The following is a 27458-nucleotide window of genomic DNA, read 5'->3' on the forward strand; positions in this document are numbered from 1 at the left end:
AATACGGTAAGTAAATAAAAAGGGATGGGCATCTGGGGGGGAAAGACTTTAGCAATCCTACCTGCCACTGAACCCAATGTATTTTGACTATGCATGATTTTGGCTTCAGGCGCAATCCCCAGAACGTAACCCCCATGTAAGTTGTGGGCTTACTGCAGTACTAACAGCAAGCGCCCAGTTAAGCCCATTTACCATCTTTGTCCTTTAGCAAGTTCTCCTTTTCTCCTGTCAGATGATTTAATTCACCATCAATATTTAGTTTCTCTTTCTGCAAATGGTTAAGCTCAGCATTAATTGAATCCATCTGAGGTTGAATATTCTCAGGACTGTCTGTATTTCTTAGCTCATTATTCCAGTCTTCTATCATCTTACGAGTGTTTTGTATTCTCTTCTGTCGGTCCATTTCTACCTCCTCCTTCATCCTCATTGCCTGCATAATTCTCTCAATCTAAAAAACACACACAAGCATTTCTCAAGCATGCCAATAACAAAAAGAAGTTTTTACAAAAGTAAGAATATTCTAGCTAAGATAAAATGGAAGTTATTTATTATCTAAAAAAACCCAAAAACCCACCAGCCATTATCATTCTCTCTAGTACCAAACTTGGGTGACCCCTGGCCTATTAGCTTGGAAGCAAAACAGGATCATACAAAATCCAATTGACTTGCATTGCTGATCATAGGTTACCTGCACTTTCCAATTCTGGGATGCCTACAAGCTGGTCTACATAATTTTTTACAAGGTCATGACCTTTTATATCTAAAGTGCTATAGAAGCAAATGACGCTAATGACTGCAACTATTTACCTGGAAATATGCTAGAATCTAGCAAGTAAAAAAGGCAGGGGTCACTATTACAGAATCCTCAATATTGGCATTTACGCTTTTGGAATAAAATGAATGCCTCTGTCAGAAAATTAAACATGTTATAAAATCAGCACAACATGGGAGAAACGCAATGGGTTCAAATTACTAAAGTTTTAAGGTAAAGGGTAAAGGGACCCCTGACCATTAGGTCCAGTCGTGACTGACTCTGGGGTTGCGGCACTCAATCTCGCTTTATTGGCCGAGGGAACCGGCGTACAGCTTCCAGGTCATGTGGCCAGCATGACTAAGCCGCTTCTGGTGAACCAGAGCAGCGCACGCAAATGCCGTTTACCTTCCCGCCGGAGTGGTACCTATTTATCTACTTGCACTTTGACGTGCTTTTGAACTGCTAGGTTGGCAGGAGCAAGGACTGAGCAACAGGAGCTCACCCCATCGCGGGGATTCGAACCGCCGACCTTCTGATCGGCAAGCCCTAGGCTCTGTGGTTTAACCCACAGCGCCACCCGCGTCCCTAAAGTTTTAGAGAGAGTTAAATGCAAAATATAATACAAAACTTACTTCTTTGTCTTTTGACTCCAAAGCATCTTGATGCTGTTTACATTTCTGAGATGTTTCTCTGATAGCTGCAGCCTATATACCAAAAGCATTTTTAAAGTTAGAAATCAGCTGTAACTGTAATAAAAGAATCTAAGGCAGTATGGACAGGCGACTTTTCTACTACACCATGGATTAAACTGCATATTGTAACAACTATTTCTGGAGAACAATCATTGCCTCTTAATTAAAGGCTAAACACACTACCATTAACAAGTATATAGTTGGCAGTTTAAATAACTGCAGCTTTATGGAATCAACTTTTGAGATTCGATATAAAGCTGGATACATGTATAAATTTTGCCATTTGTATCCTGATGCCTCAGTTGTAGCTCACTTCACATGTAAGTTTCTTCCTGTGGGGCATCACAAACTTCCACAGCAAGGCACCGAAGGCTGGCTACAGATCAATGAAACTCAAACCACTCCCTATGGGTGGGTGGGTGGATAGGGGAATGATGTTTGGCCACACTCATTATGAGCTCTGCAGCTTGAACCAAGAACCTCAGTCTGAAGACGAGACCTACCTCAGTGGTTGGTCCTGGGCTCTCTATAATGTTCATCTACTTCAGGTGCTGAAGGGAATAGGAGTATACAAAATCAGGCCCTGCTATGAAGTCTCTGGGCTGGCCAATCTCAGCATAAATACTAGGAGTTTGGCCTTTGCCTTTGATAGATCAAGAGAGACATTATTTCTCTCTTTGCTGCATTTCAGGTTCTCCAGCTTAAGGCACTGACTTCATGGACTCTGAATTGGAAAAATTCAATGAATTCCAATAAAACAAGCCAGAACCCCAGCCAGGCCCTGACAGAGCCCAAGCTCTGAATACCTAATTTTGGACTGCAAGTTATCCCCAGGTGAAATAGCAAGTTAGGGTGTCCTTAGACGTTGCACTACCTTCTTTGTGAGGCATACTGTGATTTAGATGGTGTCAGGAAGCTAGACTATGTAGAACTTTCTGTTCTGATTCTACTCCACTGACTCCTTTCTAATTGGGAGGGGTGGCTAACACCCCAGAGAACAGGATCACACTTCAAAACGACCTTGACAGATTAGAGAACTGGGCCAAAACAAACAAGATAAATTTTAACAGGGAGAAATGTAAAGTATTGCACTTGGGCAAAAAAAATGAGAGGCACAAATACAAGATGGGTGACACCTGGCTTGAGAGCACTACATGTGAAAAGGATCTAGGAGTCTTGGTTGACCACAAACTTGACATGAGCCAACGGTGTGACGCGGCAGCTAAAAAAGCCAATGCAATTCTGGGCTGCATCAATAGGAGTATAGCATCTAGATCAAGGGAAGTAATAGTGCCACTGTATTCTGCTCTGGTCAGACCTCACCTGGAGTACTGTGTCCAGTTCTGGGCACCACAGTTCAAGAAGGACACTGACAAACTGGAACGTGTCCAGAGGAGGGCAACCAAAATGGTCAAAGGCCTGGAAACGATGCCTTATGAGGAACGGCTAAGGGAGCTGGGCATGTTTAGCCTGGAGATGAGGAGGTTAAGGGGTGATATGATAGCCATGTTCAAATATATAAAAGGATGTCACATAGAGGAGGGAGAAAGGTTGTTTTCTGCTGCTCCAGAGAAGCGGACACGAAGCAATGGTTCCAAACTACAAGAAAGAAGATTCCACCTAAACATTAGGAAGAACTTCCTGACAGTAAGAGCTGTTCGGCAGTGGAATTTGCTGCCAAGGAGTGTGGTGGAGTCTCCTTCTTTGGAGGTCTTTAAGCAGAGGCTTGACAACCATATGTCAGGAGTGCTCTGATGGTGTTTCCTGCTTGGCAGGGGGTTGGACTCAATGGCCCTTGTGGTGTAGTGGTTAAGAGCGGTAGTCTCGTAACCTGGGGAACCAGGTTCGCGTCTCCGCTCCTCCACATGCAGCTGCTGGTTGACCTTGGGCCAGCCACACTTCTTTGAAGTCTCTCAGCCCCCCTCACCTCACAGTTTGTTGTGGGGGAGGAAGGGAAAGGAGAATGTTAGCCGCTTTGAGACTCCTTAAAGGGAGTGAAAGGCGGGATATCAAATCCAAACTCTTCTTCTTCTTCTTCTTCTCTATGATTCTATGCTCATTAAAAGTGTTTTCATTTTACATTACATAGGGTACCTTCAGCTACATGTCTAAACTACTTGTATCTCCATGAGACTTACAAAGGAACTCTTAAATACATACTTTCTCTTGGATTTTGTTATTCAGACTTGCACACTGCTTCTCAGCCTCTTGGATCTGATGTGTCATGGGAGATTGTGATTTTCTTAGTGCATTTAATTCCTCCTTTTGACGATCTCTGTTTTGTTTCACCTGTTCATATTGCTTGCGGACATCTTCATATACCTAGGAAGGAAAGCAAGCAAACAGATTTATTAATTTACATTATTTATTCAATGCATTTATATACCACCTTTCTACCAAGGCACCCAATGTGGCTTACAATTATAAACCACTAAAACAAATTATATAACATGTAAAATGGAGAAGGCAGCAGTCTGAATGAACAGGCCCTGATGTTGTCTGTGAGGACATTACATCTCTGTGCTCGATAGCCCAAACAAGTCGTCTGAAGTTTCTGCTTTGTTCACCATTTAACCTGTCAGGAAATGCAAACATGTCCCTGTTAGATGGATTGGAGTTGGTGAATAGTTCCAGGCAATTACTTTGACATCTGTCCATCTATGCTTAAGGAGGGCAGGTCTATCTCATGGAATGGGAGCCTGTGGCCCTCCACTTGTTGCAGAATTACAACTCCCACTTTCCCTGACCACTAGCAATATGGGCTGTGGCTGATGGGAACTGATGTCTATCATCATCCAGAGGGCAACAGGTTCCTTATACCTAGCCTAACTTTTAAATTTCTATTTTGTTCTTTTATTCTAATTGAGGATAGAGTGTGGTGTGGGGAATGCTATAAAAATGTATCACCATAATGTCCTAGTATGGCACTAGTATGGCTCACAGCTAGACTAACTACTGGCGGCTACAATAAGAGAAATAATTGTGTCTTTGTCAGGATTGCTATGTCCAGACATGTCTGTAGGTTTAAGACCTCCTGGGCCAATGAAAGACTATGCAGCAAGAGCACCTCTGGGTTGTGCTCAGATGTGCTTTATACACAGTCTGGTGTACGCCAAGCTACTGAAGTGGACTTATGCTGCCTCTACCCCTCATAGTGACTATTTCACCTCTTCTATAGGAGGTGGGGTTGTATGCCGCCTTTGTCTGAAGAACTCAGGGCAGTTCACAGCATAAAAATACACAATAAGAACACAAAAAGCAAGAACAAACCCATAACCTCTCCTCCCATAAGCACATTTAAAAGAACCTAGAATGTTAATCAGCCCAAGGGCTGGTTGAAAAGGAACATTTCCACCTGGCAGCTAAAGATGTATGGTGAAGGCATCTCCCTGGGAAGAGCAGTCCACAAGCACTGCTGAAAAGGCCCCTTCTTGTCTTGCCACCCTCTGGCCTCACATGGAGGGGGCCCATGAAAAAGGGCCTCAGATGTTGGTCGCAAGGTCCAGGTCGCTCATGTGGGAAGAGGCAGTCCTTGAGATAAGTCCTGAATCGTCAATTTAAATATCCTGCAGCTACTCAGTTGATCTTTGGGTTCTCACTTTGGAAGACTTCAGTCATGGAAATAGGAATCTGTAACATGTGGAGGAGGACCCCAGGTACTCCCTCTCTGATCTAGCCCACTGTCCACTAGTTTTCAACCCAATGGCTACAAACTAGCCCAGTGGCTACAAGCATTCTTTAAAAAGCGTGTGGGTGGGGGGAAAGATGGGAGATTTTCAGAAATATCAATTCCGCATCCAATAGTTCCTTCTTAGCCTTTTCTGCACTCCTACAGAATTACAGCATACAAATAGCCCTGAATGCTCTCCTAGGAAAAGCAGCTAGACTTTTGAAGACAAATCCTTAAAGAGGTTATTATATAAATTTAAAGAATATATACATTCTATGGCCTTTGCAAATCTGACAGGGTTTTTTGTTGTTCTATTGCTGTTTAAAGATTTCTTAATATGTTACTGATGTTACTTGTAAGCTGCCTTGGAAAGATCTGTATCTTGAATGGCAAGATATTAATAACAGTAATAAAGAAATAATGTAAAATGCAATTCATCTTGTCATCTTTATAATAATTGTGATTTGTTTTCCTCTTCTATTTCTATCCACTTCTACAATTCATTCAAGTACACTTGTTACATTACATTTGTTTTCCCCCAAAAGTCTAAAAGAAAAAAGTACTTACCACCCAGGGCCTTTTTCTCTCAAGCATTGCAATTAAATCCAGATGGCGTTTATGTTCATGGTATCGCTCCACATCTTGTTTATACCTTTCATTTGTTTGCTTCATTTTCTCTAGGTTGCTATGTTTCTCTTTACATGAATTCTGTCAGAATATGTATTTCAAGTTATTTAGTTGGTTCAATTAAAAAAAGTAACTTGTTTTGTAATTGTGATGTGCCCTATTTGAAACTCAAATACACAAGAATTAGTATTTCTATTAAATTAGCACCTCACTTCTCTAATGGAAAATGGATCTTACTTGTCAGAGTGCAAGTCAGAAGCCCATATACAAAATGAAGGTTTGGTATCAATAGTAATCTAATCTATCAAGAAACAATGAAATGTTATATGCTTTGCATTAGGTCCTCTCAAACCTTGCAAATGGGAGATAGCAGGGTAGCAAAGAGGTATTCCACAGCATTTAACTATGATTCTGTTCCAGTGATATCTGCTGCTGTTGCTGAATATTTAAACTATGCATTTCCTTTTCCTAATATGGAATCGAACGTGGTTCATAATTCAGCTATAAGAACCAGAAGATAAATGAACAGTGTAGACAAAACAACTGGGACTTTAACATTTCTGTCAGCAGAATGAAGGCGAGCCATGTTCCCACTTGAGAAGGACTTGAAACCAGAGAATCAAAAGTCAGCAAATTGTTAAAGCATGAACCCTGGTTAGCCTGAACCTCGTTAACAATCAAGTCAATGTAACACTAAGTATATAAATTTCATTTAAATATTTGTACCCCAATTTTCTTTTCTAAAGCTAGGCAAAGTGGCTAACCAAAAGTACATACCAATAAATACAAAAATATCAGAATCTATATACACACAATAATTCAATTACTAAATAAAGGAATTTGAACTACACTAAACTCATGAATGACTAATCAAACAGTAAACCTAAAACAACATTTCAGTTACACAATACGACTATTTCACCAGCAAAATACAGTACAGTGGTACCTCGCAAGACGAAATTAATTCGTTCTGTGAGTTTCTTCGTCTTGCGGATTTTTCGTCTTGCGAAGCACGGATGCACCCTAGAACTGTATTATGAACATTATTACAGTACTCCTTTTATAATGGGATAGCGGGCAAAGCACAAAGCGGGTCGCTCCCCAGGAGGAGTTTCCCCAGCCTGGAGGATCTGTTGCCGGGAAGAGGCAAAGACACCCCCTCCCACCTCCCCACGGAAACAGCCCCCCTTCCTCTGTCGCCAAGCCTTGCTGCGTCTTCGCTCCGCCAAACCGCGTCCCACATCAAAGCCCCAGTCCGCTCCTCTCCCTCTCTCTCCACGAGGTGCCAAAGGAAGTTCACGCCCAGGAACCAAGGGCGGACACACGAAGCGCCCGGCGCGGACTCTCCCTTGCTCCCCCCGTTACCTTGCGCCACGCCGCCGGGCTCCCCACAGTCTTGGCAGCTGCTCCCGGCTTCTTCCCACCCCTGCAAAGGCGCCTTCGCGGCGGCCCAAGCGCAGTGGATGCCTCCTCCTCCTTGGTCCCCCTCCTCCTGCCTTCGCGCAGTTAGGGCAAAATGGAGCAGCCACGTGGGGAGGGGGAGAGAGAGAGAGAGAGAGAGAGAGAGAGAGAGAGAGGAAGAGGCGGCGCAGAGACCCAGCCAGATCCGCTGGATCCCAGCCCACCTGCCTCCTCTGTGCCCTCTCCAGAAGAGGATCCCTCTGTGTCGTTCTGCTAGATCCCGCTTCTGTTGCGCCCAAGTCCGTTATTTGTTCTTTGGCTCCTTCTGCAGTCTTTCTTTCGTGCGCTTTTACGCACACGCTCTGTCTCCGGAGTCTCTCTCTCTCTCTCTCTCTCTCTCTCTCTCTCTCGTATCGGGTTACTCTGCTCGGAACTCAGGACTAATTGTCGGGCTTGCGATCGCACTTGGAAGAGATTTGCTCCCGCTCTTTTCTTGCCTTGCGTTCATTCGCGGAGCGAGATGCTCTCCTTCCCCAAGGCTGAAACTGGAAAAGATAGGTCGCTCCCTCGCTCGCTCCCTGCCAGCCCAGTTCCCGCTTCAAACTTGGTACAGTATTAATGGTTTTAAGAAAAAGGAAACAAACTCGCAAGACGTTTCGTCTTGCGAAGCAAGCCCATAGGGAAATTCGTCTTGCGAAGCAACTCAAAAAACGAAAAACTCTTTCGTCTTGCGAGTTTTTCGTCTTCTGAGGCAGTCGTCTTGCGAGGTACCACTGTATATCTAACAACCTCAGTGAGCAATCCTATACTGTACTTGAAATCTGCAGATGAGAAGCTGTAGGATACAGTGAAAGCCAAAGATGCCCCTGGAACGTCCGAGATGCCACTGGAATTGTACCCGCCATGCCAGCAGCAGGGACACTTGCAGCCCTGCAAGTGTCTTTCACTTTCAAGATCCATTCCATCCCAGATGCTGCACAAATGAGACTTTTGATTTTGAGCTGAGGCATATTAGAAGGCAAATTAGAAGGGAACCCCAGACTGACTTGGCTTCAGCTGGCCTCAGAAAGAGACCCAGTGGTGAGAAAGGGAGGTTGGGGGCCCCACCACTGCCTGATCACTCAGATTGGGAATGGGGATGGGGCAGGTGTCTCAAGTTCATCAATGCTGCTTCCTGGATGTACAAAGCACTCAGTTAGCAGAGGGTAGAAAGGGAGGCAAGGGGTGCTGCTGAGAAGCCTACCAGGCAACATATTAGGCAGGGGTTGGCTAAAAGAAAGATCCCTTGGGTTGCCAGGGCATCCAAAAGGACATGCTGGCTCATGGAAGAACCAATTCATTTGTAGCTGGCAGCTGTTCTACTTAAAAGCAATTCATGTGAGCACTTAGGAGGTAGAAAAACTAAACAACATGCAGTGATGCCTGGTGTCTCCATAAATTTGTCATTGAGGATCACACACTGGATGGTGCTATGGGATAATCATATCCGGCAGCTTTGGTGCTGGGGATTTTGTTGTTGTTGTTTAGTCGTTTAGTCGTGTCCGACTCTTCGTGACCCCATGGACCAGAGCACGCCAGGCACCTCTGTCCTCCACTACCTCCCGCAGTTTGGTCAGTTTGGTGCTGGGGATAGGAGGGCATAATTGGGGTGTCTGTCAGCCTGAGTGCATTGTCTCCTCCTCCTAGCTGACATCAGTGTGCAACATTAGAACACTGGCCATGACTGGTAGACTTTAACAGTGTTTCTATTAAGTGGCTGTATCTGTATTTTGTATATTGTGGATACCCTCCTCTTGCCATGTCCCTTTACTGTAAGGAGGTTTTTGAAGGTGGTCAAGGGCCTAGTAGTTGCTGCTTTTATTGCCAGGTTATTTAAGAAGGACCAACAATGGCCTTATCCTATGTCCTATGCCATTTTAAAACCATTTGGGGATTTTTCAAGCTTTGTTTTCCCCTACCCTCCCAGGCTGAAAACATAGGATAAGGCCATTGTTGGTCCTTCTTAAATAACCCGGCAATAAAAGCAGCAACTACTAGGCCCTTGACCACCTTCAAAAACCTCCTTACAGTAAAGGGACATGGCAAGAGGAGGGTATCCACAATATACAAAATACTACTCCAGAATCTCACACACATCATCTCAATCAAAAAGCAATGGGAGCACAACATAGGGTTAAAAAAAAACCCCAACCCAATGGACTAAACTGGTCTAAACCTCCCTTTAAATCCATCTCAGCTAAAAGAAAGAAGCTCACATTGAAGCTTATCGATAGATAGTACCTAACACTACAAAAGATGGTGCTTATACACCCAAGAACCTCACCAAAATGCTGGAGAGGTTGCAACTCTACAGGCACATACCTCCACATGTAATGGGATTGCCCCCAAACCCAACCCTTTTGAACATAAGTTACTTTGCATATTTTTTTGGGACTTAATAGCCACTAGAAGCCACCCCAGAACTGAACCTATTGAATATTTTCCAAGACAATAATGCACTCTCACACCACAAAGAACTCATAAGCTACCTACTCTCAGCAGCCAGGAGCATCATAACACTAGAAAAGCTAACCAACAAATTCAAACTAGAGTGGGGATAAGCAAAAGAGAATGCCTTCACCTCAGAAGAACAAAGAAACAGTGGGGTCACTCAGAGGAGAAGATGGTGAAATGCAAACAGGGGACACAGAAAGGGCTGAACTCCTCAATGCCTTCTTTGCCTCAGTCTTCTCCGATAAAGAAAACAATGCCCGACCTGAAGAATTTGGAGCAAATGATTCAGCAGAGGAAACACAGCCCAGAATAACTAAGGAGATAGTACAAGAATACTTGGCTAGTCTAGATGTATTCAAGTCTCCAGGGCCAGATGAACTGCATCCAAGAGTATTAAAAGAACTGGCAGATGTGATCTCAGAACCACTGGCAGTCATCTTTGAGAATTCCTGGAGAACAGGCGAAGTCCTGGCAGACTGGAGGAGGGCAAATGTTGTCCCTATTTTCAAAAAGGGGAAAAGAGAGGACCCAAATAATTACCGCCCAGTCAGTCTGACATCAATACCAGGGAAGATTCTGGAGCAGATCATTAAGCAAACAGTCTGTGAGCACCTAGAAAGGAATGCTGTGATCACCAATAGTCAGCATGGATTTCTGAAAAATAAGTCATGTCAGACTAACCTGATCTCGTTTTTTTGACAGAATTACAAGCCTGGTAGATGAAGGGAACGCAGTGGATGTAGCCTACCTTGATTTCAGCAAGGCATTTGACAAGGTGCCCCATGATATTCTTGTAAAGAAGCTGGTAAAATGCGGTCTTGACTATGCTACCACTCAGTGGATTTGTAACTGGCTGACTGACCGAACCCAAAGGGTGCTCATCAATGGTTCCTCTTCATCCTGGAGAAGAGTGACTAGTGGGGTGCCACAGGGTTCTGTCTTGGGCCCGGTCGTATTCAACATCTTTATCAACGACTTGGATGATGGACTCAAGGGCATCCTGATCAAATTTGCAGATGACACCAAACTGGGAGGGGTGGCTAACACCCCAGAGGACAGGATCACACTTCAAAACGACCTTGACAGATTAGAGAACTGGGCCAAAACAAACAAGATGAATTTTAACAGGGAGAAATGTAAAGTATTGCACTTGGGCAAAAAAAATGAGAGGCACAAATACAAGATGGGTGACACCTGGCTTGAGAGCACTACATGTGAAAAGGATCTAGGAGTCTTGGTTGACCACAAACTTGACATGAGCCAACAGTGTGACGCGGCAGCTAAAAAAGCCAATGCAATTCTGGGCTGCATCAATAGGAGTATAGCATCTAGATCAAGGGAAGTAATAGTGCCACTGTATTCTGCTCTGGTCAGACCTCACCTGGAGTACTGTGTCCAGTTCTGGGTACCACAGTTCAAGAAGGACACTGACAAACTGGAACGTGTCCAGAGGAGGGCAACCAAAATGGTCAAAAGCCTGGAAACAATGCCTTATGAGGAATGGCTAAGGGAGCTGGGCATGTTTAGCCTGGAGAAGAGGAGGTTAAGGGGTGATATGATAGCCATGTTCAAATATATAAAAGGATGTCACATAGACGAGGGAGAAAGGTTGTTTTCGGCTGCTCCAGAGAAGCGGACACAGAGCAATGGATCCAAACTACAAGAAAGAAGATTCCACTTAAACATTAGGAAGAACTTCCTGACAGTAAGAGCTGTTCGACAGTGGAATTTGCTGCCAAGGAGTGTGGTGGAGTCTCCTTCTTTGGAGGTCTTTAAGCAGAGGCTTGACAACCATATGTCAGGAGTGCTCTGATGGTGTTTCCTGCTTGGCAGGGGGTTGGACTCGATGGCCCTTGTGGTCTCTTCCAACTCTATGACTCTATGATTCTATGATTCAGTATGGCTCCCCGTTATTACATACACAGCCCAACAAGACAACAAGAACCCAGCGACAGCATTCGAATCAACATGGCTAATTTGACCCAACAACTCCTCCCCCTGAAACATGCAAACAAAACTCACTGCAGTCAGCTGAAGGCAACCAACCAGGCCCTGGGCCCCCCAGTCCCCTTCGCTACCAATGACAACCAAGAAATGAATAGAAAGAAAACCTACCCACGTGATGCTGACACAAAAACCTGGCACATACACTATGTAAAAGAATGGAAGTTTACTACCCCCCTTTTCTCCCCCAACCTTATATTGTCTAAACCATTACTGTCTCATGTTGAATATAACTGATCTGTAGAAAGGACTGAACTGAAAGCAGAGACGCTTTATGTACTTATGTTACCCAAGAAAATTTTTAATTAAAAAAACCTTTTTTTAAAAAAGGCAGTTGTTGGTTTAGTGGGGGTGTAAATTGCCTCATCCTCCCCACATTGGAGTATAGGATTGCTCTGCCTGCCAGTAAAGCTGAAATCCATACCCATTTACATAGGAGGAAGTTCCAATGAACTCCATGGGACATACTTCTGAGTAGACATGCATAGGACTGGGCTGTAATATACCTCTGCCACCAGCCAGGATACCAGAGGCCATAAGAAGGCTTACTGTCTGTCTGGCAGGAAGAACAGAGCAAGAGCTAACAGATCTAGCTAACAGATGGGGCCAGGAAGAGCAGCTGCTCCAGTGCTTTCCTCCCTCTGTGTTCTGTTTTCTTTACTGCTAAGTTTATTGGATTGTAACAGGGACTGTCTCACCTTTTAATCTCTACAGTTCTCCTAACATTTCAGATGTTTTGTAGGTGATAAATAATTACAGAAATAAAAGTCACTAATTCAGAGAAGCAAGAAAATATGTTAAAAATCAAAAAGGAAGTTCTTCCAGAAAGGCAGTGAGTCAGATCCTTATCTCCCCCACTGCTGTGGGCCAAGTTTGACAAGTGGGTGGGACTGCCACCTTGTCAATCTCCTCAAATGACAGTTATAGCAGGTGACCTGCACAGGCAAAAGCACAGCACTGTGCAAGCCCCAAGAGTGGACATTTGGTGGCTGGCATTTCCAAAGCCTGGTGCCAAGCAATGTGCAAGCTCTGTTGACTGGCTGGTTGTTGATGGCTGCAAAATGCCATGCATAAGGCTTTGCAAGCATAGACCCTTTTGGCCTAGCTGCAACTTTACCTGCCACACACCTGACATCATATATGAGCTCAGGTGTTGGGCAAGTTGGGCATGGTTTGGCCAAAATAATCTGGCAAGCCAAATGGGAAAGTTTGCATTAGGGGAACAGTTTACCTACGAGATTACCTTACCCCACATGTGCCCACTTGACCTCTTCAGCTGGCAGAACTAGGACTACTACAGGTGCTACATAACACCCAATAGCCATTCCACATTGGTAATGTGGCAGCACCTGCACTTTGGAACTTCCTGCCTACTGAGATCAAGAAGGCTCCTTCACTGTACTCTTTTTGGCACCTGCTAAAGACATTCTTGTTTAGATAAGCCTACCCAGATGCCTAGAAAGTTGAGGTAATTTTAATATGTTTTTGTATTTTAACTTTTGTATGTTTTAAAGTATGCTTGTGAATTTTTCTCTGTCTTATTATCTTTGTGTAAACCACTTTGTGAGGGGTCCCCCCCCATCAAGCAGTATATAAATTTTATAAAATAAACCAACAAACATGTAAAAATCCCAAATGCCTCTCCCTGCTCTCAGCTGTGCTGGCTGCTGCTCAGACTTCTGCTCAAACTGTCTCTTGCAGTTACCATGGATTTCTGCCACACTGATTAGATAAAGGGGACACAGAAACCCAAACAAATTTATTGAAATATCAACACAGCCAGTTCCAAAAGTAAGTATAATTCCTATTTAGTCAGTTTCTAAAACTGAAGCTCCAGCCTGTTCTTCTAAGAAGAGACAGGAAAGCAGGACATATGAAATTCAAGAGAAAGAGAGATGAGAAATAAGAACCTTGGTAAGCAAATTATAAATAATAGGAGCAAGGAATGAAAAAGCAGGACGGGCAAGATAGCATCTCCATGTTTAGCATGGACTGGGCTGCCAATTCAAAAATAGCACCTTTGCTCTGACTAAAATCAGAAAGCAGCACCCCTAACCTCTGGTCCTAAGGAAGGGGCCTGCGGCTATCACATTCTCCTCTTAGAACAGTAAAACTGTTGTAAATTTATTTTAAAAGTAAAAAAGAGTGAGAAAAACTTTCTCATAAATATCAGCCACGTACCTCTAGTTCTCGCTCTCGCTGTCTAAAGTTTTTCAGATCACAGTGATATTTGTACATTTCTGGAGGACCAACCGATTTCTCTGTGGCTTCAAGTAGTTCAACCTTGGATAATTTTGCAAATTCTCCAACCTTGTCCTGCAAAGCAAGAATCCAAATACCTATGGTGCTTTGTGTAATAATGTAATACACTTTGTAGCAAAAGGTACTTTTCAGACCAATGTAAAATACAGTGGTACCTCAGGTTACATATGCTTCAGGTTACAGACTCCACTAACCCAGAAATAGTACCTTGGGTTAAGAACTTTGCTTCAGGATGAGAACAGAAATTGGGCTCCGGCGGCGCGGCAGCAGCAGAAGGCCCCATTAGCTAAAGTGGTACTTCAGGTTAAGAACAGTTTTAGGTTAAGAATGGACCTCCGGAATGAATTAAGTACGTAACCAGAGGTACCACTGTATCAATTGTACTATTACTAAAGCTTCTTAATTACAAGCACCTTCCTCCACCACCTTCCTCCCCTGGTGTGAGCACATTTGTCACTCAGGCAGGGGATTTTGGTAACAGAGAAAATCCTTTAGCATCTAACCAGCAGCAACCTGTTGCCAACTCCCCACCCACCACGACTTCTGGGCTGAATGTGTGCACAAGAACCTGGAGAAAAGCTAGTAACAGAATTCTGTATGCAAGAGGCAAAGACAGCTTCAACTGCCACTGAATGGCCTTCTCAGGTCTCATAAAGTTGAGAAGAGCAACAGAGGCAAGTTGTTCAGAGGGAAGACTGCAATACACCTCTGTGTATTTCCACCCTTACAGAGCACAAGATTATACCCACAATTTTTGTCCTGCAGAATTTCAAAGAATAATTCTTGAAGGCACAGATGCTGATTTTAGGGCTCTATCACTTCAAGGAAGTAGACAAATAAAGCAAAATCATTTATTTAAATGTCTGAAACAATTCTGATGAGTTGTACATGATCATAAAGAACTAGAATTTTTTCATCACTGCATCAAACAAAAGCCATGTTCAAATCCCTATGTATTTTCTGCATCTCTTACATTAATTTTACTTTACCACAATAATTTTGCTCTTCCCTTAGCATACGATCCTTTAGAATTTAAAATGAAGAGAGAACAATACACTCTCATAAAAATTACTACATACCTGTGGAAGAAATTGGCACAGATTGCCTACTTGGATATTTAAGGCTGCAATTTGATCTTCTACCATTTTGAGAGTGGACGGTTTCTTATTAATAAACCAAGCAGACTGGTTGTTTGATACAGACATTTCCCGTGTGATAACAAGTTTGGATGGTTTCTTAAACCTAAGAAAGAGAAGGGAAAGTGTTTTTTAAAAAACCAGCCATGAAATGCTGGTTAAAAATCTGGTATGTGGCAGCTTTTCCCTGCAAAAAAAGCCAGTAAGATAACTTATTTAAAACATTTAGACCAAACAGAAACAGAAACAAGATTGTTACTCACACCTCAATTTCAACAACTGCTTTGTTAGTACCCCGCTTCACATAGTGACCAACCTAAAATTAAAATAAACAAATATTACTAGATTTATCTGGCAGGGGAAGAAACCAAGAATAAAATATTAATTACTGATAGATGCTAAAGAGGCGAATTCTCCCTGCCGGATATATGAGATTATATTTTGAAGCGTCTTCTCTTTGCTGGTTAAAGGAATGGATATCATTGGGAAACAGCTGCATATTAGATCTTGAACGACGCAATAATAGATTTGGTTGACACACTTAACTTAAGGTTAAAGTTCATAAAGCTTTTTTGAATCATGTTATAAGGAAACCGATGTATGAAGTATGGGATAAATATAAAAAATTATTAGAACATAAAACACCATGATGGCTCTCTCCTCTTGAAGCAATATTGGTGGGAAAAAAGAAATATGAGAAATGACTGGCCAACATATAAAGAATCATTAACAGAAGTAGATCAAGAGTTAAAGTTAAGGAGGTTTGAAGACATAAGAGAATTAGTAACCGATTGGTTGCAATATCAACTTAATGAAGTGTTTAAGATGGATAAAAAGAATGGTTTTCTACACAAAACCTCCCAGTTCGAAAGGGAACTGTTAGAAAATAAAACTACCGGTAAGTTAATTTCTAAAATGTATGAACTTCTATTAGACTGGCAAACGAAAGACGAACAGGTCAAAACGGTTATGATTCACTGGGTGAAGGATTTTGGTTGTATCACTGAATTAGCAGCATGGGAAAGAAAAAGGACAATAGAATTAAAATTTACAGCCTGAAAGAAAATTATATGAAAATAATGTATTGTTGGTACTTAACTCCTAATAAATTAGCTAAAATGTATAAATCAAAGTCTAAAACATGTTGGAAATAAGTAGAAAAAGAGCATGTTTTATTACATATGGTGGTCATGTAAGATGATAAAAGATTTCTGGGAAATGATATATAATGAATTGGGGGAAATGTTGAAAATAACTTTTTCTAAGAAACCAGAAGCTTTTCTTTTAGGTATTTTAGGTCCAGAGATCCCAAAGGAGCAGACGAAATTATTCATGTACGCGACCATGGCTGTATGGATGCTGTTAGCCCAGAGATGGAAAGATGGCACAACTCTGACCAAGGAAGAGTAGCAGATAAAACTGATGAACTATGCCAAGATGGCATGCAGGAAGAATTAGAAACCAGGAAGAGACTGACTTTAACAAAGAATGGGGAAAGTTTATAATTCATTAAAAAAATTACTATAAATTTGAATTATGGATAAAGGACTTATAAAAATAGAGCTACGAAAGAGATGCAGAGGGGGAAATCATTGCATGTGAGCCTCAGGCTCCCCCCCCCCCATCCTAGCTGATGCCACAAGAGGGTGGGCTTCCCTTCAGATCCACAGGTCTCAGCAACTGCTTTGAAGCAACTGTAGCAGGAGTACTCTCACTAGGTGCAGAACTGACATAAAAGAAGACAAGAAACTTGAGGGAAATCTCTGGGTACCATGAATTAAATGGAAAGATGGCAATACATTTCAAATTAACCCACAGATCTTCCCATGTCTTAGAACAGGGGTCCCCAAACTATGGTCCACAGGCTGGATGTGGCCCTACAGGCTCATAAATCCAGCCCACCAGCCGAAATGCCCCTTCAGCGCGTGGGGACTGACTGAGTAGTCCCCGCGGCACTGAGGTAAACCCAGCACAGCGTGGCATTTCTTTGAAAAGAACGTTCGTACGCGCACATTCTTTTCAACAGAAACGCCTCGCCGCATTTACCTCAGCGCGCAGCAAGGCTTCCGTAGCTTCCGCTCCTGCAGCCAATCGGAAGCCGCAGAAGCCTCACCGTGCAGGGACTGACTGAGCATGTTCCCAATCTCCGCCACCCGTGGAAAGAGGAGGAAGGAAGGAAGAAAAAAGAAGGGAAGGGTGTTGATGGTGGTGGAGGAGGAGGCAGCAGTCACTAGCGACGTCGAGAAGCCATCAGCGTGCTGGAAAACGCCAAGCGCTGCTGGGGGGAAAGATGACAGTGGCAGCGGCAGCAGCAAGCAAGACTCCCGCCGGCGGTGCTCCCCGCTGGCTGCTTGTGTGCCCCGAGACTCATGCAAGCCGTCTTGCCCCGCCACACGGCTCAGTCCTCATGCCCAGGCAGGCAAAGCCGGGCTATGCCTCTGCCGCTGAAGAGCCGCAGCCCCATTGCCCTGCAGTAGGAGCAGGAGGGGTGGGCTGGTGGGGCAGCAAGACCACAGCCTTTTCTCCCCTGCCAGCGAGCAGAAACAACAGCAGGGGCAGAGCATTGAACCACAAGGCTGCCTTTTGCAAAAAAAAAAAAAGCGGGGGGAAATGGTTCCAGTTCAAGTGGGTGGAAACACCGGGCTTGCTCGCTCTTGCTACTGCTGCCAGACAAACAGGGCAGGCGGGCGGGTGCCTGTTTCTTTAAGCAGCAGCAGCGCCTCTTCTGCTCACTCCTCCCCTCAGGGGAAGCCCCGCCCAGCCACCACAGCCAAGCAGAAGAGGGAGGGGATCCCTGCCTTGGGGAGAGGGGAAAGCCCCCTGCAGGAGTCCAGGGATGGCGAGGAGCAGGAGAGCCACCCATGGCCAGAGAGAGCGCCGCCTCACCCTGGCCATGCCGTCAGCTCTGGCGCACCTACAGGGCAGCGATGTGGAGTTTGTGATGCACCAGGCGACAATGACAATCAGGTACAACTCGTCACAGAGTGCTGTGGACATGAACATGGGCCGCTCCAGCATCCTCTTGCGCTACCACCTCGAGCTCACCTTCCCTGCGTCCCACTTCTACCTGCGCTGCCCGGGCAAGAACGGTGTCTTCGTCAACGGCGCCTTCCAGAGGGGTGGCCCAGCCCTGCAGCTGCCCCCCCCCCAGCAGTGAGTTTGGAGTCGTGGGGACGGGCGACACATGAGGATTGGGGGGTAGGGAGATGCGCAGGCAGACTGGAGTGTGGGGATTTGGGGTTGGAGGACAGGCATGCAAGCTGGGGGTGTGGATGGGGGTTAGGGAGACACGCAGGCAAGTTGGGTCACGAGGATGGGGCTTAAGGAGACACGAGTGCGGGCTGGGTCGTGGGGATCTGGATTAGGGAAGCACATGCATAGGCTGGGTCATGGGGAAGGGGGTTAGGGAAACGTGTATAAGCTGGGTTGTGGGGAAGAGGGTGTGTGCAGGCAGACATGTGTATAGGCTGGGTTGTGGGGATGGGGGCATGGAAGGCCTGCATGTAGACTGGGCCATGGGGGTGAGGGAGATCCATGTGTAGGCTGGGTTGTGGGAATGAGCATTAGCGATACTGACCATCTCATTAGGCAAAAGCAGACCCATACTTCTCACTGAAATGCTTATAAGTTTATGCTGATTAAAATCATTCTTCATTTTAAATATTGTATTGGTTTTCCTGTTTTTTGTGCACTACAAATAAAATATGTGCAGTGTGCATAGGAATTTGTTCATATTTTTTTCAAATTATAGTCTGGCCCCAACAGTGTCTGTTTAAAAAGTTTGGGGACCCCGTCTTAGAGTCAATTAAAATATCCAGGAAGGACATATGATACTGACATTCATGGGCCTCTAAACTCAGAATACATTCTACGCTAGTTCCTCCCTACTATGTTGCCTTTCCCAGAGCAGAGTACCTTTCCCACAGAGATCTTTCAAACAAGTGACCCGCCAAATACATTCTAAGATGGTATAGGCCTATAAGGATAGCCCTGCATATTCTTCCTGGCTCTGTGAACTACCTTTCCTTAAAAATGTGAGCGTATTTATATTATGTTCTAAACTATGGCATGTAGTCGGCTTAATGGTTGTTCCTATTTAGTTACACTATTGCTAGTATCGTCTCTCGGCTTAACTGCAGTCTTTTGGGATAGCTCACTGAAAATCAGGAGAAACCTTTCGTCTAAATATCAACCATAAGCTCCCTATGTGCTGTATGCTGCACACAAAATTAGTAAGCAATTTTATATTCATTCTCCAGGGTGCTGCAGTACATAAAAATCACCAGAGTATATCAAAGCTTTAGAAAAGAAAGGTATCTTAACACACACACAAAATATGGAAGTCAAATTGAGAAAAGAGCCCAATGCATTTTCTACAAAAGTCTGCCCTCTATTTTCCATCCAACATATTAAACAGTCTTTAAGCTGTTACCACACTTTAAATATATTACCATAAGAATACCATTCTATAAGATTGCAAAGAGTTATCCTCACCTTGTCTGCTCGTCCTATGAAGGAAGGTTTTCCAGCCAATCCCAGGCATAAGGCACATACGATACTTGATTTACCTGTTCCATTAGCTCCAACTATCATGTTTAGATGGGGTCCTGGAAGCACCACACAGGAATCGTAAGTACTGAAAGGCAATGCCATTATAATTTAACGTTTAGAAAGCGGGAAATCAAGAAATCTGAATAATCAAATGCAGATTATTATAACACCAGTTCATTATATTTAGTTTGCCAATGTTTTTCAAAACTATCACAGTCCTTCGTGTTTTACCCCCCCGTGAATATATTAGGAGTAAATATCTGCAGACCCCATATTCTATACACTGATGAATTCTGAAATCAAAACTAATGTAAGAACTCTGGGTTGACAGAGATTGGAATGTGGCATTAATTCAACATAGCCTGTGACTAGACAACAGAATTACAAAATGCAATTTTGCCAGATAACCAGGGTCTTTCAGAAAACAGCAGCATCGGATGAAGGAAAGCTTCGCTTCTGCATATGATGCTGCGCAAACTGTTCTAAGCTGAAACATTCCTAGAATGTTCAGTTCACATTGAGTTCGTACCTGACTTGTTCTTAATGCATAGTTGACCACATCTACGGATGAATGCTATATCAATCACTAGTAAAAATTTAATTAGGAGGTCTTCATGCCTGTCTAGTTCTGTGCTCCCTTTCCCAGTCTTTAATCTATTGGTGATTAATGCAACCTTTGCTTTGTACTTGTGTTAACCAATCAGCAATAAGCACATATGTGGCAATGCTGTAATATTCAATAAAAGAGGCTCCTTGAGACTTGCTCAGGAGATGCCTCCCAGATGACACTCGCTACCTGTCTGTCGTTATTTCAACCCAACAATCGGACATGGAAGGCAAAAAGATATTCACAGAAGTGGAGTTCTAGGAGGGACCAGAAACCTAGCTAATATTGACCCTCTGTATATTCCCTTTCCCTCGATGGACCTTTAGACCTTTCCCAGTCCGCTGTGCCACCGGGTTGCCTGCACCTCCCCGGAGCCCTTGGAGGGTCTCCTCGCGAGCCGGAGGGGCAGCGGGCCTTTGCTGAGGCTGCTCAGGTCGCCCCCCCTTCGGGGCCCAGCAGGGAGGTCCCGAGCGCCACTCCGCTGAGTTCCGGGGGGGGGGAGAGCGCTGCGGGTTTCTTCTAAGTCTCCACGTGCGAAGTTGTGCTGTTGGGCCTCGAGCCGAAGATTCACGAACCAAGTAGCGCGGAAAGAGACTTCCCCGCCCGCTCGGGGCTCCCGCCCTCCCTGCAGCCGAGATGGGAGATGGGGGGGGGGGTCCCGGAGGGCCATTTGGGAGGCAGGCGCTGGAAGCCCCCGCGTCTCCCGCTGCCGCCTGGTCAGGACGGGGGTCCTCCGGGGGGGCTGCCCCCTCGCGGCGCCCACGAGCCCCGCCCGTCGAGGGGAAGCCCCGCCCACGAGGCCCCGATCCTCCCGCCCCGCGCGCGCCGCGCTCACAGGAAGTTCTCCATGTAGATCTTGAGGATGGAGCCCTCCACGAAGGGCGGCTCGGCCTCCGGCGGGGCCAGCGCGGCTAGCGGGGCCGTTCTTCGCCTCCAGCGGCGCAGGCGGCCGCTGCCCGGGCTCCCGCCTTCCGCTTCCTCCTCAGGGCTCTTCGCTCGGCGCTTCGCGGGCGTCGCCATTTTGCCGCCGCTCCCGGCGCGCGGGCGCTGCGAAGATTTAGCAAGCCGGCGGCGCGCGCCCGCTTCCCATTGGTCGCCGCGGCTCTACGTCGGCTTGGGAACGCGCGTCATTGGCGGGGGCGACCTTCTGCCTCGGGAGCATTTCCGTTGGCTGAGAAACAGCGGCCATGCGCACGGGGGGGGGCAGTCAATGGAGTCAATTCCACGGGGCGGGCCGGCGGAAGCGGACGTTTTCATTGGGTGGGGAGCGACGGGGCGGGGCATGATATGTAAAGAGCCTCTCTGCGCGACGTCACAGAGGGCCAATAGTAGGCGGCCGGGTGCTTTACAGTTGGGCGGGCTCGGGCTGCGCGTGACTCGGCGGGAAGCGGTCGCGTCCGTCGTGTGCCGTGTGCAGAAGGAGGGGCGCCCTTTGGCGCGGCCCCCAAGACGAGGCCCCGCCCCGGGAGGGCTCTCGGGCTCCGGCTTCCTCCGAAGGAGGCCCCGCCGAGGTGTCTCCGGGCTCGGCGGTGGGGCTCCCCGCGGGGCCCCAGGAAGCCCTGCTTCTCCCTTCGGCGCCTCGCTGCCCGCTCGGCCTTGGGCGCCTGGCGCAGAGCCGCTTCCTTGGGCGCCTGAAGGGCTCATTCTGAGGGCCGTTACCGCTCTGTCTCTTTTGACAATGTGAATCCTTGCTTGGAGCCAGGAATTAGCTTCCCCTTCAGATAATTTTTAATTGAATAATTTTCTAATGTCTGGAGTAATTGAAGTTTGAAGTCTTGTTTATTCTGTTAAATTCTACTCCAAGAAGACCCATTTATTCTAAGTAGAACTCAACAATGCAGACATGTATGTACGAAGTATTTTTTTCTAATTGTGATCTCATTGACACCTCTAGATCAGGCACCTCTTAGAAATAATTAGATAATATTTTTGGGAAATGTTAATATTATTTATACTTCTAAATAAAATTACATTTTAGAATTTAACTTTGAAATTAAAGCAGGTCCATCATATGACATATTTTAAGCCCATGAAAAATACAATGAGATTGGTATTTTTAGTTTTGAAGGTCAAAACTGTCAATTTTTTTGAAATTTCAAACCCTCATAACTAAAAAAAAAAGATTTTAAAAATTAACATTTTAGATTTTAACTTAGTTTTGAGCATTCAAAAAGTATACAAAATATTAAGAAAATTGAATGACACAAGATATATCTGATATATCTGACCATATCAGATCACTTGATATGGAATGACCCATTAAATCATTTTAAGGCAGCAGTCACTTGAAACAAAGGGGAAAAGAAATGCAAATACCACACACACAAAAACAAACTTTGGGACTAGAATAGAGAGTCCTAGATTAGTAGTGAATGTGGCTTACATTTTTGCTGGAATAAAACATGCTATGTCTATTTGAATCTGCCTATTCCTGCCCCCCAGTTCTTTGTCCTCAAAGTGGATGTCTTTGAAAGTTGGCAGTCATACTTTGGATCCCAAATGCCCTGGAACTTGGGAAGTTTTGTCTCCCAAATCCTGCAAGCCTGGAAGTGATCCAGAACGGATTCCATTCAACTTCCAAGTTACGACTGTATTGCAGTGTAACACCTTTATGAAAGGATTTTTTAAATGGTACTAAGATACCTAACCCCTTGATATTAAAGTGTTTCTGTATCACACTATAATGAAATAACAGGGCAGTGTACAATGTTAAAACCCAACATGCTATTTTAGAAATAAAAATAATAGAGTAAAATAATTAACACAACTAGCTAACTAAGCAACAACATAAACCCAGCCCCAAACCACTGTCATGTGACAACAGTGTCAGTTACTCATCACTGACTTTATAGTCTGTCATAGAAAGTTCTTGCAGTTTTCCTCTTTTCTGTGTTTCTCCCTCTCCTTTGTTCTTTTTCTCTTATCCAGTTTTTTATTCTTCTCCAACTGTCACACTCCCAAGTTCTTTTCCCTTGCTGTTTCCTAACTGCCCCCTTTTGACCTTTGATCTGCATACTATTAACTCCATAGCAGCAGACATTCCTATAATCTTGTGAATTCTAGTTACAGATAGGTAGGTGTGTTGGTCTGCCATAGTCAAAACAAAAAATTTTTTTCCTTCCAGTAGCACCTTAAAGACCAACTAAGTTAGTTCTTGGTATGAGCTTTCGTGTGCATGCACACTTCTTCAGATACACTGAAACAGAAGTTGCCAGATCCTTCTATATAGTGAGAAGGTGGGGAGGGGTATTACTCAGAAGGGTGGTGGGAATGGGTGATTGGCAGATAGCTGTGATGAGCCTCTTGACGACTCTTAACGACTGCAATAGGTCTTACAGGAAAAAGCAAGGGGTGAGAAGGTGAAAAATGGCTTTGTCATGTATAATGAGATAAGAATCCAATGTCTTTGTTCAGACCAGGTCTCTCCATGGTTTTAAGTTTGGTAATGAGTTGCAATTCAGCAGCTTCTCTTTCCAGTCTATTTCTGAAATTCCTTTGTAGTAAAACAGCTACTTTGAGATCTTGTATAGAATGTCCTGGGAGATTGAAGTGTTCTCCTACTGGTTTCTCTGTCTTGTGATTCTTGATGTCTGATTTATGTCCGTTTATTCTTTGGCGTAAGGTTTGGCCTGTTTGTCCAATATAGAGAGCTGAAGGACACTGTTGGCATTTGATGGCATATACAGTGTTAGACAATGAGCAAGTAAATAGTCCCGAGATGGTATGTGTGATGTTGTTGGGGCCAGTATGTGGCAGCAAAGTTGGCATCTGGGTTTATTGCAGGCTCTGGTGCCAGTGTCCGTGTTACGTCTGGTTGTAGTATTATTGTGGGTTGTTGTTGTTGTTTAGTCGTTTAGTCGTGTCCGACTCTTCGTGACCCCATGGACCAGAGCACGCCAGGCACCTCTGTCCTCCACTACCTCCCGCAGTTTGGTCAGACTCATGTTTGTGGCTTCGAGAACACTATCCAACCATCTCATCCTCTGTCGCCCCCTTCTCCTTGTGCCCTCCATCTTTCCCAGCATCAGTGTCTTCTCCAGGGAGTCTTCTCTTCTCATGAGGTGGCCAAAGTACTGGAGCCTCAGCTTCACAATCTGTCCTTCCAGTGAGCACTCAGGGCTGATTTCATTAAGAATGGATGCGTTTGATCTTCTTGCAGTCCATGGGACTCTCAAGAGTCTTCTCCAGCACCATAATTCAAAAGCATCAATTCTTCGGCGATCAGCCTTCTTTATGGTCCAGCTCTCACTTCCATACATCACTACTGGGAAAACCATGGCTTTAACTATACGGACCTTTGTTGGCAAGGTGATGTCTCTACTTCTCAAGATGCTGTCTAGGCCTGTCATTGCCCTTCTCCCAAGAAGCAGGCGTCTTTTAATTTCGTGGCTGCTGTCACCATCTGCAGTGATCATGGAGCCCAAGAAAGTAAAATCTCTCACTGCCTCCATTTCTTCCCCTTCTATTTGCCAGGAGGTGATGGGACCAGTGGCCATGATCTTCGTTTTTTTGATGTTGAGCCTCAGACCATATTTTGCGCTCTCCTCTTTCACCCTCATTAAAAGGTTCTTTAATTCCTCCTCACTTTCTGCCATCAAGGTTGTGTCATCTGCATATCTGAGGTTGTTGATATTTCTTCCAGCAATCTTAATTTCAGCTTGGGATTCATCCAGCCCAGCCTTTCGCATGATGTATTCTGCGTATAAATTAAATAAGCAGGGAGACAAAATACAGCCTTGTCGTACGCCTTTCCCAATTTTGAACCAATCAGTTGTTCCATATCCAGTTCTAACTGTAGCTTCTTGTCCCACATAGAGATTTCTCAGGAGACAGATGAGGTGATCAGGCACTCCCATTTCTTTAAGAACTTGCCATAGTTTGCTGTGGTCGACACAGTCAAAGGCTTTTGCATAGTCAATGAAGCAGAAGTAGATGTCTTTCTGGAACTCTCTAGCTTTCTCCATAATCCAGCGCATGTTTGCAATTTGGTCTCTGGTTCCTCTGCCTCTTCTAAATCCAGCTTGCACTTCTGGGAGTTCTCGGTCCACATACTGCTTGAGTCTTCCTTGTAGAATTTTAAGCATAACCTTGCTAGCGTGTGAAATGAGTGCAATTGTGCGGTAGTTGGAGCATTCTTTGGCACTGCCCTTCTTTGGGATTGGGATGTAGACTGATCTTCTCCAATCTTCTGGCCACTGCTGAGTTTTCCAAATTTGCTGGCATATTGAGTGTAGCACCTTAACAGCATCATCTTTTAAAATTTTAAATAGTTCAGCTGGAATACCATCACTTCCACTGGCCTTGTTATTTGCAGTGCTTTGTGGATTATTGTGGGTTAGGAGTTGTTTAAGATTGGGTGGCTGTCTGTAGGCAATGAAAGGTCTTCCTCCCAGAGCTTGAGAAAGAGAACTATCATTGTCCAGGAGAGGTTGTAGATCTCTGATGATGCGTTGTACTGTTTTAACTTGGGAGCTGTATGTGATGACCTCCTACCCACTCAAACCTCTCTTGTACCTGCGATACATTGACGATATTTTTATCATCTGGACACATGGTCAACAGACCCTGGACACCTTCCACCAGAAATTCAGTGATTTTCACCCCACAATCAACCTAACAATGAATCAATCTATGCAAGAAATACATTTTTTGGACACTACTATAAAAATACAGGATGGGCGCATAGACACCACCTTATACCATAAACCAACTGACCGACAAACATATCTACATGCCTCTAGCTACCATCCCAAACATCCCAAACAGTCCATTGTATATAGCCAGGCACTACGTTACAGCCGTATCTGTTCCAATTCTACAGACAGAGACTCTCACCTAAGAGATCTACAGCAAACCTTTTTAGAACTAAAATACCCAGCAGATGAAGTGAGACAACAGATCAACAGAGCCAGACAGATACCCAGAGAGAACTTGCTGCAAGACAGACCCAAAAAAGAAAATAACAGAACACCTCTAGTCATCACATACAGCTCCCAAGTTAAAACAGTACAACGCATCATCAGAGATCTACAACCTCTCCTGGACAATGATAGTTCTCTTTCTCAAGCTCTGGGAGGAAGACCTTTCATTGCCTACAGACAGCCACCCAATCTTAAACAACTCCTAACCCACAATAATACTACAACCAGACGTAACACGGACACTGGCACCAGAGCCTGCAATAAACCCAGATGCCAACTTTGCTGCCACATACTGGCCCCAACAACATCACACATACCATCTCGGGACTATTTACTTGCTCATTGTCTAACATTGTATATGCCATCAAATGCCAACAGTGTCCTTCAGCTCTCTATATTGGACAAACAGGCCAAACCTTACGCCAAAGAATAAACGGACATAAATCAGACATCAAGAATCACAAGACAGAGAAACCAGTAGGAGAACACTTCAATCTCCCAGGACATTCTATACAAGATCTCAAAGTAGCTGTTTTACTACAAAGGAATTTCAGAAATAGACTGGAAAGAGAAGCTGCTGAATTGCAACTCATTACCAAACTTAAAACCATGGAGAGACCTGGTCTGAACAAAGACATTGGATTCTTATCTCATTATACATGACAAAGCCATTTTTCACCTTCTCACCCCTTGCTTTTTCCTGTAAGACCTATTGCAGTCGTTAAGAGTCGTCAAGAGGCTCATCACAGCTATCTGCCAATCACCCATTCCCACCACCCTTCTGAGTAATACCCCTCCCCACCTTCTCACTATATAGAAGGATCTGGCAACTTCTGTTTCAGTGTATCTGAAGAAGTGTGCATGCACACGAAAGCTCATACCAAGAACTAACTTAGTTGGTCTTTAAGGTGCTACTGGAAGGAAAAAAAATTTTTGTTTGTGAATTCTAGATATTCTTGAAGTCTCCACCAGAGGTCAGCATAATATTCATTACAGGAAAGAGAATTTTACAAGTCTATTGATGAGACATTTATGACTTAATTTTAAATACCATTTTGTTCAGAGGGGAAAAAAGATAGTGGAATATTTTATCTGTCCACAAAGGCAGACATAGAAATATAAATGTTGTATCCCATGTTGATGGCCTTTCAGCTGATTCCCTGGTGGCCCACTGGAATGTGGAGTTCACCAGGGCTATTGACTCTTTGGCTGCAAAGTGCCCTCTCCAATTGCATGGAGCCCGGACAACCCTGTGGTTTGCCACGGATCTGAGGGCAATGAAACAATCGCTGAGACGGCTAGAGCGCCGGTGGCAGATAACTCATTCTGAAGCTGACCAG

The 27458-nt window shown here is 44.6% G+C and overlaps 1 protein-coding gene across 8 annotated transcripts in view; it reads right to left on the minus strand.

Moving 5' to 3' along the window:
• Positions 1–21251, minus strand: part of SMC5 (structural maintenance of chromosomes 5) — a 68398-nt gene extending 47147 nt beyond the window's left edge. For 4 of the 8 annotated variants that reach the window (XR_008332783.1, XM_053408768.1, XM_053408770.1 and 1 more), the window contains exons 1-9: positions 21033–21251; positions 19534–19675; positions 15303–15355; positions 14983–15145; positions 13823–13957; positions 5684–5824; positions 3607–3768; positions 1387–1458; positions 193–448 (exon numbers count right to left, since the gene is read on the minus strand). Coding sequence is in view for 7 of the 8 variants with exons in the window: in XM_053408768.1 (XP_053264743.1) it covers positions 193–448; positions 1387–1458; positions 3607–3768; positions 5684–5824; positions 13823–13957; positions 14983–15145; positions 15303–15355; positions 19534–19675; positions 21033–21217 (1309 nt within the window). In the remaining variant the exon portion in view is untranslated. Of the gene's footprint in view, positions 1–192; positions 449–1386; positions 1459–3606; positions 3769–5683; positions 5825–13822; positions 13958–14982; positions 15146–15302; positions 15356–19533; positions 19676–20517; positions 20543–20772; positions 20797–21032 lie in introns of those variants that run through there. The other 4 variants (XM_053408772.1, XM_053408771.1, XM_053408773.1 and 1 more) reach the window with 4 other exon arrangements.
• Between the last annotated feature and the right edge of the window lie 6207 nt (positions 21252–27458).

Source organism: Podarcis raffonei, chromosome 11 (genome assembly GCF_027172205.1).
Source record: "Podarcis raffonei isolate rPodRaf1 chromosome 11, rPodRaf1.pri, whole genome shotgun sequence".
Taxonomy (NCBI): Eukaryota; Metazoa; Chordata; class Lepidosauria; order Squamata; family Lacertidae; genus Podarcis; species Podarcis raffonei.